This window comes from Tiliqua scincoides, chromosome 5, assembly GCF_035046505.1.
Source record: "Tiliqua scincoides isolate rTilSci1 chromosome 5, rTilSci1.hap2, whole genome shotgun sequence".
Classification (NCBI taxonomy): Eukaryota; Metazoa; Chordata; class Lepidosauria; order Squamata; family Scincidae; genus Tiliqua; species Tiliqua scincoides.
The window spans coordinates 139,746,720-139,756,867 of record NC_089825.1 but is presented as its reverse complement, the minus strand read 5'-3'; the positions used below and the strand labels follow the sequence as shown (position 1 = coordinate 139,756,867).

Sequence of the window (10,148 nt, the reverse complement as noted above, 5' to 3'; positions counted from 1 at the left end):
AAAGCCAATTGAAACTTTTCCCTACTGAAAACAGTGCTGGAATGTGACTGCAATGGGAGCTACATAACAAAGTTCCCCTATCCTCACCATAGTGCCATATTTCACAACCCCCCCCCCATTCTTTTTTAAAAAGGAAAACACACTTTCAAAGTGCATTTTGACCCTGAATATGTACACTTTAATATTTACTTACTAAAATATACTCTATAAATACAAATATTTGTTAATAAGAAACCTCTAGGTCAGGGAACATTTTATGTGGGATGCCACTAAACTTTCTTGGACAAAACATAGTTGATTTTCCTTGAAATTAACCAGGTTATATCAGTTTTAAGGTGAAAACATCATTGCTAGTTGTTTTTTTTCTCTAATTCTTAGACATGGGTACCCAGCAGAGGATGCCAGGATATAATCATTGATAATTTAAGAACTGAAAATGGGACATATTTTTCTGTGCTTGTATCTCAATTATATAATACGTGCATGTGTGTAAGAGAGCAGCTGTGTTTGTAGGGGAGAGGAAGATCAATATTAAGTACAAGTAATCACTGGAATTCCTGGTGACATTTCCCTATTAAAATAGATTGCGTTTGCTCACCCTTGGTTATGAGGATGAACCCAAAATGGCTGTTAGGGATTCCCTTACTCAGCCATAAGGGAAAACCTGGGACATCTGCTTTCTGCTGTCTTCACTTCCTGCAGAGAAGGTATCTGAGGACCACCTTCTTCATTGCAGTTGTGATCTCCTTGTTTCTGAGGGTATAAATGATGGGGTTCAGGAGTGGGAAGATGATGGTATGGAAGACAGAGACCACCTTGTCAGGGGCATACTCGTCAAAGGGTCGGGCATAGATGTAAATCGCAGGGCCAAACATGAAAATGACGATAACGATGTGGGAATAGCAGGTGGAAAGGGCCTTGCTGGCCGACTCACCGGTGTTCGTCTTCAACACGGTGAGCAGGAAGGCATAGGAAACCAAGAGGGCCACGAAGCAGACAACAGAGATGAGTCCACTGCTGAAAATCATCACCATCTCCTCAGCAAAAGTATTCGCGCAGGTGATCCTCAGCACCTGGGTGATGTCGCAGAAGTAGTTGTCCAGTTCATTGGGGCCGCAGAAAGGGAGACGGACAATCAGCACGACTTGGATGAAGGAATGGACAAAGCCACCAGCCCAGGAGATGAGCACCAGTATGATACACAGTCGCCGGCTCATCATAGTGGTGTAGTGTAAGGGATGGCAGATGGCAACATAGCAGTCGTAGGCCATGACGGTGAGCAGGAACATCTCGGAGGCGCCCACAAAATGGAGGAAGAAGAGCTGAGCGATGCAGCCTCCAAAGGATATGATCTTGTGCTCAGACAAGAAGTCGATTAGCATCTTGGGGGCAGTGATGGAGGAGTACCAGATGTCCAAGAATGCCAGGTTGGCCAACAGGAAATACATGGGTGAGTTGAGGTGGGGGTCACTCCTGATGGTGATAATGATCAGCACGTTGCTTGGAAGAACGATCAAGTAGAAGAGCAGGAAAAGGGCAAAGAGGAAAAGCTGAACTCCCCATTCATGAGACAGCCCCATCAGGATGAACTCTGTCACTTCGGAACTGTTTCTCTCACCCTCCGACTTTGGGGGTGGTGAATCTACCAGTATGGCTCTGCCTGTGCCACTGTCCATCCCTGGAGTAAGGTTTAAGTGGGTGGACCTAGATGGGAAAAGGGGTTTGGATGGAAAGAAGGACGAAATGGTCGAAGAGGAGATAAATATCAGATTAATAGTGGGAAAATGGGCATGAAAGAATGGTGCACTTTCATCTACTTTGGGCACAATCCTAACCCCTTATGTCATTGCTTTCCAGCACTGGCATAGCGGTGCCAATGGCACAGGTGCTGCATCCTGCAGTTGGGTGTCACTCATGGAGGCCTCCTCAGAGTAAGGGAAGGTTTGTTTCCTTTCCTCAGAGCTGCACTGCCCTTATGTCAATGCTGGAAAGCACTGACATAAGGGGTTAGGATTGCGCCCTTATCCACTTAGGGTGCAATCCTGTCCAACTTTCCAGTGCTGATGCAGCCAGAATGCAGCCCCATGGTAAGCGAGCAAACATTCCCTTACCTTGAAGAGGCCTAAGCACCTGTCCTTCCTCAGCAGAATGAAGCTCACGCCCTGTTGGCACAGCTACATCTGTGCTGGAAAGTTGGGGAGGATTGGGCCCATACTCATCCATCTAGTGACAGGCTCAAAAGAGAGAGGACCAGTAGAAGAAGTAGGAAGGTGGACAGGAGAGGGAGAGGGAGAGAGAGAGAGAGAGCCTCAAATGTATGCTCTTCTAATATGAATGTCCTTCAGTGTTCCCATTTCTAGATACACCTGAGTCTCTCCATGCTGAGAAGAGCTGCACCTGTTAGGTTTCTCCTTGTCGTGAGGCTGTTAAAAGCACAGAACCCCCATACATTAAAAGACAGCAAGCTTTCAGGAGGCTTAGATGAGACTAGATGAGACTTTGGGGCTGGCTTAAGATGAAAATGACCAGGGGGAGAAAGGCAGCACATCCAAACCAAATTTACAGTTGATCCGTGAAATAAATTGCACAGGAACTGCTTGGAAATTCCTGCTGAAGCTGTTATTTAATCACACTTTACTCTCAGAATACTCACGCTATAGTCACGCTTTTCTTTGTTTTTAAAGCCCAACTTCCACTGTCGGAGTAAAGATGCAAAACTCAAAGTTAAAAATAAAAACAGACACCATCTCAGTGTATTTTCCACAGAGTAGTAGAGGGAGGGAGTTCTGAAATGGTTTGCAGAAAGCATACTCCCTGGAGCCAGTTGCGTTATCTTAAAATAGCAAAGCCTGAGTTAGCACCTACCAGCTACAATGGATTGTGAAGGGAAAGCAGCCTCTTTCTGCCACCTAAATGCTTGCTCTGCTTAGCAGAACACCTTCCCCAGGACATATAATTTACTCTAAAAAATGCAAGGATCTTAAAACCCATTTCTGCCTGGCCCGCAGGTGTACACATTTGGTCCCTGTTGCCTATATGCAACGTTGGGCTTAAGAAATGGCTTAATGGGTTTGGAAGTTCTGGATCTGCCAGGACCCAAGAGAGCATGAGAAGCCACCAGGCAAGAGGTAGGTTGCAAGGGGAATTATTAAAATGACAGTTTGGGTTTCCCAGTGGGGCACCGAAGGAGAAGATCCCCAGGCAACTGGAAGTCACAGCAAGATATGACAACGGCAATGGGTCTGCAGCCAGAATCATTACAACAGCATGCCTTTTGGCCTGCTCTTCTCAGAATTTCCTGCCTGATCTTTCCCCATGTTTTTGACTTTATGAAGGGTGAAGAGAGCACATAGCAACCTTTGACCACAAGAGGGAGCCTTAGCATTAGAAACTTGAGGATTGAAATGTGTTCCTTTGCTTTGCCCTTCAACAAGCAGAGGGTGGTGGGATTCTTAAAGGGCAGGAAATTAAGTCATTAGGTTATTATTATCATATTTCAGGGGGGCATCCTTGTGACTTTCTCCTTCAGGCACCAGAATGTAGTCAACTGATTCTTCTAGCCTACGAAGTTATCAGTTTTCATGAAAAGCATTAGGAAGGTGCTTGAAGTCAGGTTATTATTTAGTTATTTTTCACATTTTTAGACAGTCCCTCACACAGTTCCTTCCCTCCTTTTGCCCTCACAACAACCCTGTGAGGTAGGGCAAGGATGAGTGAGAGTGACTGGCCCAAGGTCACCCACTCATTGTTCCCAGGCAGGTTTTCACCAGAGCACAGAAATAAGCATTATCCTGCCAATTACAAATACCGTGTCCTCCAGCCTTCCAATTATACTTCCAGCATTTCCGAAGCCAGCAGCAGAGTGGGTGATGTCATGCAAATATATTTGTATTTGTTAGTTAATAACTTAACTAACAAATTCCAGTAAGGAGCCCTGTAACTCATTTTTCTGGCCAAAATGGGGGCCTCCAAAGAAGCAAAGTTTTCCTAAAACCACCACCCCCCGACTGATCCATTGGGTCCTTCAAGGTGGATCTTCTTTGGAGGCCTCTGTGACATGGGTTAAAAGAGTTTGGCCTCTGTGGCACTGGCTAATAGTGATTAACTCCCCCTCTGTGAGTGGGTGAAGTGTTCTATGACCTGTTCCTGGGCTCACTCTTGTCTATAGCCCTCAATTCAGGCAACCATTGCCAGCTGAAGCCTGATCTGCTGCACCCTGCCCCTTTCTTCCCCACAAATTCTTCCTTCTTCCTTCCTTCCCTGTACCCCAAAGTGTTCCCTTTCTGTCTTTGGGTTCCCCAGACAAACCCAATGATGGCAACAAATCTGGCTATGTCCGACCTGCTCTCATGTTTCCCCCCCTCTTGGCTTCTCCTTAGAAGTCATTCTTCTCTCCTGTCCTCTGTAATGGAACTGTGCAAGATCCCTCAAGGAGATAGGGTGTGGTGTCGACAGGGACCCCTTGCTCTGGCAGGCAAGCATGGGGTTCACAGCAGGGCCTGAGATTGCAGTGAGTGTGCTGCACAACTGCAGCTACTCAAAGGCAATAGGGCCCTCAGGGATAAGAACAGCACCTGCAGGAAGGGGAGGGATGTGGGGAGTAGAAGGAAGAAAGCTTGAGAAAGGGAGACAGGATTAATAGACTGAGGAACTAATGGCTGATGGACTATTAGAACTGCTGATGGACTAGCTGACTAAAGGACAGATGGACTTTGGAGATAGGTGTGTGGCTGCCACACCCAAGACCTGCTGAGGACCAAGATGCTGCTGTAGTGGCAGGAGAGAGGAAGAAGGAGGACCTCTGCAGGTTGCACTGGTGTAGCTGGGGGGGGTGGCACACTAAGTTTTGCAGGGAGCTTCCCTGCAATGTGCAAGTGGCTCCTCCCCTTGGGAGCCATGTGGGTAGGGGGGAAACTGAGGCCAACGGCTCCCAAGGGGAGGGGGAGGAGCCACTTGCATGCTGCAGGAAGGCTCCCTGCAAAACTTAGTGCGCCACCCCCCCTCTAGCTATGCCAGTGGCAGGTTGAACAGGCGAGCTACCCTGGTGGTGGGGGCCAGCAGTGCAGAACTAGGGTCATTGTTGGGGAAAGAAGGGGAGCTAATTAGCTTAGAGTGGGCATAAATTCTCTAAGTGAAACTTGGACCGGGAATCTGGCAAAACACCCTCTCTTCTGCTCCTAATGGCTTTCTTTAGGGTTTCACCATGTGTGCATAATAGTGATAGGGTTCTCCCCACTATAGTTTAAAAAGCAGGTGTGCAAATGTCGTGAGTTGCAGTTCAACACCCCTCTTTTCGTTGTTGAGCCGTTTCAAGTAAAAATTTATTTTCCCCATTTTTCTACCGTCCTTTCTCCAAGAAGCTCAGCGTGCTGGACAGGCTTCCTTCCCTCCTTTTGTCCTCACAACAACCCTGTGAGGTACCTGAGACTGCAGCTGGCCCAAGGTCACTAACTTTCATGCCTGAAATATATGGCTGTGCCATTAGTTTCAATACAGAATCCCAGCACATGATTTCTTCCCCCTTATATGTGCATGTTACATGCATTTTTTTAAAAATCACTGTCAGTAAAACCTTGCTCTGTGGTCTGCTGGTGGAAAATGCTAGTGGCTGCCACTCACCAGGGTTCCTAGGACCACAATGGGACACTAGTGGCAAATTTGCCACAGTCATTCCCAACCCTGAAAAATAGCCAAAAATATCTGGTGCAAAACAGGAGGTTTGTGTCAGGTGACTTGGCTCTGCCACCTCCTCTGCCCCCTTACAGACCCGATCTTTCCTCCACTCCTCCCCACATTCTGTGGGGCCCCTCCCCACATTCTCCCCACCCTGAGAATCCTCCTTGCCACCTGATGGAGATACCTACTGCCGGGTTCTTGTTTGCAGCACCCTACTGGGGAAGAGGCCCTGGGTTGCCTGGTGCTGGCCTTTTCACTGGCTCAGTGTGATCCCTGCTGGCAGCAAAATGCCTTATGGCACTCACACGGTGGCAATTGCCAGGGCAGCACTTGGGCTACCAGTGCTGACCTGGCTTAGGTGCAGGATGCCCAAGCCTTTAAGAAAGCTCCAATAGTATTGCCAATACAGAAACAGAGATACAATAGTATTCTCTGTACAATAGTATTGGCAACCTTCAGTCTCGAAAGACTATGGTATCATGCTCTGAAAGGTGGTTCTGGAACAGCGTCTAGTGTGGCTGAAAAGGCTGATTTGGGAGTGACAATCCCTTCCACACCGGGAGCAAGTGCAGTCTGTCCCTGGTCTGTCTCCCTGGCTATGGGCCTTCCTTCTTTGCCTCTTAGCCTCAGACTGTTGGCAAAGTGTCTCTTCAAACTGGGAAAGGCCATGCTGCACAGCCTGCCTCCAAGCGGGCCGCTCAGAGGCCAGGGTTTCCCACTTGTTGAGGTCCATCCCTAAGGCCTTCAGATCCCTCTTGCAGATGTCCTTGTATCGCAGCTGTGGTCTACCTGTAGGGCGCTTTCCTTGCACGAGTTCTAATTATTTTGCTTATTTTGTGTGGTTAGTCCAAAGGCTTTCAAATGTTTGACAAGGATTTTAAAAAACAAAAACCAAAAGATTTCAAGGACAGCAAAACAATGGCCATTTCAAAAAGCAGCAAGCAGAGCCTCTGCATAGAAAGCAAGTTGAAAGCCAGCAACTGGTCAGTCTAAACATCTAGAAGGTTGCAACAAATGTTAAGGTCTTTACATCAGTCAGCAATGTTGTGAGGCTTCCTGAGGCTAGCATTCCATAATAGAGGCACCTAAATGCAAGGTGACCATGTCTTGTCACAGCTCCTCCCCACTGGGCCTCATACCTGCTGAAGGCTGATTAGTTTCCCTTGGTTGACTCACCAGTACAGCAAGCAAAAGCCAGAGTCAGTTCCCAGTCCAATCAACAAAAGTTGCCAAATCAGAGTCCAAAGTCAATATGCTGGGTCACAGTCCAAGGTCAGACTCCAGGTAAGCCAGTTAGTCAATGCAAGGTACCAAATCAGAGTCCAGAAATGATATGCCTGGTCACAGTCTGCTCCTGTCCTCCAAACATTCACTCCTCCTACAACCCACACCACTAGTTCCTCCAGGTGTTGTTTATATGCTGGCAGGTTCACTTTAGCCTCTAGTGGCTGCAGCTGTGCAGCACACCTCCAGCCACCACCTGGGCTTTAACCCTGCATTTACTTAGAGCAAGGGGCACTGTGGACACCACACCCTATCTCCTCGGTAATATCTTCCATGATGTCACTACAGACCAGATGTCCTCTTTTTCCAGGACATGTCCTCCTTTTTAGCTTCATGTCCTGGAAAATCTTTAATGCCCTTCTTTTCCCTGTGAGCAGGTAACACAGAGCCTTCTTGGAATTAATAAATTATGGCTGCAATCCTAACCACACTTTCCTGAGAGTAAGCCCCATTGAACACAATAGGACATACTTCTGAGTAGACCTGTTTAGGCTTGTGCCATATATGGAATAAATTATATGTAATATAGTTTTAAATTTAATAATAAGTAATACAGTGTTTAAATTAACCACATGAGGTCAATGAGTGTTTTTAGCTTTTATTTTGTCATGTCCTACATTTTTGGATGTCCTACATTTTGGGGGTACCTTGTCCTCTTTTGCAGTTATGACATCTAGTCACCCTGCCTAAATGGGAACTACCTCCATTGATAGCCAAGGTGTTCAAAGTGAGAGAGAAAGCTCTGTCCATGGTGCTGGAATTCAGATGGGGCGGTTGTTTCTTTTTGCACTCAGGTGTATAAGCAGTTTATGTAGCAGTCTCTTAGTGATTGGGTACCTATGTACACATTTACCCTTTAGGGCAGGGATCTCCAAACCCCGGCCCGGGGGCCATATCTGGCCCACGATGAGCTTCTATCCGGCCTGTGGCCAGCCTGAAAGTCTCTGGCCCACTTGGCCGAACATGACTGGAACTGTGCTCTGGTTGCATCTGCAGGGTGTTCTAAGGGCCAGAGAGTTTGAATGAATGAGCCTGTTCATTCATTTATTCACTCATCTAAGTTCCATCTTATTTATATAAATTTTATATTTAACAGAAATAAGTTACCCCTGCTTCAGGGTAACTTGGCTTCCACAAGGAGCCTCTTAAATCACCCATCAGTGCAGACTGGTGGGATCCAATGATGCGCATGAGCAAAGTATCTGCGCGCATACGTGGGCTTGCACTGTGCAATCTTTCCTGTAAAATACGTAATATATTTTTTGTTCTCATCTGGTATGCTGGAAGAAAAAACCTTGAAAGACACTTGAATTATTCCTGGCTTGTCAAATTCTGGGACTGGATACTCAGTGGATTCTCAGTGGATACTGATCCACTGAGAAGCTAGTAAGAATTCTTTATTCATGACACATTTGAATTATCCCTTCATGGGGCTTTATAGCACCTAAAGTTCTCTGCTTAGGAGATAAGGTGGTTTAACAGCTATGAAATTGATTTATATATTCATCGTAGACACATCAACTTCCCCATATCCTAATTTATGTATCCTCTCCACAAGCAATGTTGGAATGTCAACACTCACTCCCTGTGCTCTGGAGGTTTAGTCCACTTTCCACTACAGATGAGCAGTGAGTCATCACATTTTAACCCATTTATGCCCAGCCCACAGGCGTACACATTTGATCCCTGTTGCATATATGCATTGGGCAGAAATGGCTTTTAATAACTCCCTTTGCAGCACAGCCTAAGAGCATCATATCACCAGCTTCTCAAGAACCATTGATTCATTCACTGTTTTTTGCCCCCTCCTCTTCCAGCCTCAGATCTGATATATCATCCTGCTGACAAGCCCTGGCAGCAGTGCAGTCTCTGTGTGCCAAGACTGGATGCAACCTTGGGAGGTATGACTATACTGTTCTATGCTTTTGTTTGGGATGGTGGAAGTTAGACAGAAGTCCACCACTACTTCTATGAAGGCAAATGGCTGTAATGCAAGAGGAAGATCTTTTGATGAAACATGCTGGAGGCTGAAATCTTGCAAAGAAAATTTGACTAGGGGAACTTGCATCTAATCTAGCAAGGTATTTTTCAAGTTCTTATTTTCGTAAGTAAGACTGTGTACTCCTTAAGCCCTACTGCAGAAGAATTAATGTTAAGAGAGCATGGATGTGCACTTTGCTTTGCAAATTTAAATTAAGACATTGATGGACATCATCAAGGGCAGAAGATCACACATGACTGAAGTTAATCTGTAAGGTAATGGGTATACTTAAATGGACACTGATCATCGAAAAATAAACACAGCAAGGTGAAGTGATCAGCCAAAGAAAAATAGCAGTGATTATTTTTTTTTAATGTTGCCTGTGATTTCAAAAGCTTGACAGACAGATGTGACCAGAAGCAGAGAGACCTCTGAATTTCCATTTAAGCTATCCATCTAATCTAACTGTCCAGTCAACTGTTAAAATACTTTTTGGGCTGCAATCCTATCTACACTTTCCAGAGAGTAAGACCCACTGAGCGCAATGGCACTTACATCTGAGTAGACATGCATAGGACTGCATCATCAGTCAATTGCAGGTAGTCAATTAACTCCCTGCCTGTGAATGAATGAATTGATTAAATGGCAATAGATTGGAATTCAATTGGAAATTATGATTTCCTAAGTCCATTTTGGTTCCTATTTTACTTGTTTTTCTCCATTTTAACAAAACAGAGTTAACTATTTAGGACCTCATCTTGAAGTCAGTTGAATGACTGACCTACTTTGTGTCACTAATGCCTCTGCCTATTATAGTTATTTCTGAATTTCTCTGTGACATTACGCTTGAGGCAGCTGATAGGTTAGGTTTCTGGATGTCATTTTCTTGAACTCCAGGTGATTTGGGGAGACAGATCATCGAGAACAGTTACTGTGAATGTCAGTTTTATATAACTAAATTGGGGGGAGGGGGGAGCAGTGTGCATGCTTACTTCTATATAACAGTTAAATTGCTAAATAAGGCAGTAGGGAGGCTGATTTCAGTGTTGTGGCTAGAGGGGGTTTGTGTGTGTTGTGTGTGTTTGTTTTAATTCCCACAGGATCATTTGGAGATGTAGAAAAAGAAAATGTGTTTTCTTTCCAGTGTCTGCTCCCATTCCATGGGTAAATCTTCTTCCAGCATCCATCAGTGAGGCCTAAGCAAACA

General features: G+C 45.6%; 1 protein-coding gene across 2 annotated transcripts; it reads right to left on the bottom strand.

Moving 5' to 3' along the window:
* Window positions 1-689: 689 nt before the first annotated feature.
* LOC136651844 (olfactory receptor 4M1-like) lies at window positions 690-7,950 on the bottom strand. 2 transcript variants are annotated; one of them, XM_066628564.1, is made up of 2 exons: window positions 7,940-7,950; window positions 690-1,611 (listed from the first exon to the last, which is right to left on the bottom strand). In XM_066628564.1, exons 1-2 carry the CDS (start codon window positions 7,948-7,950, stop codon window positions 690-692), a joined length of 933 nt encoding a protein of 310 aa, XP_066484661.1. The 2 variants fall into 2 exon arrangements, with proteins under 2 accessions (XP_066484661.1, XP_066484660.1); XM_066628563.1 differs by lacking the exon at window positions 7,940-7,950 and adding an exon at window positions 7,659-7,667 and having other exon boundaries at window positions 690-1,613.
* Window positions 7,951-10,148: the final 2,198 nt, after the last annotated feature.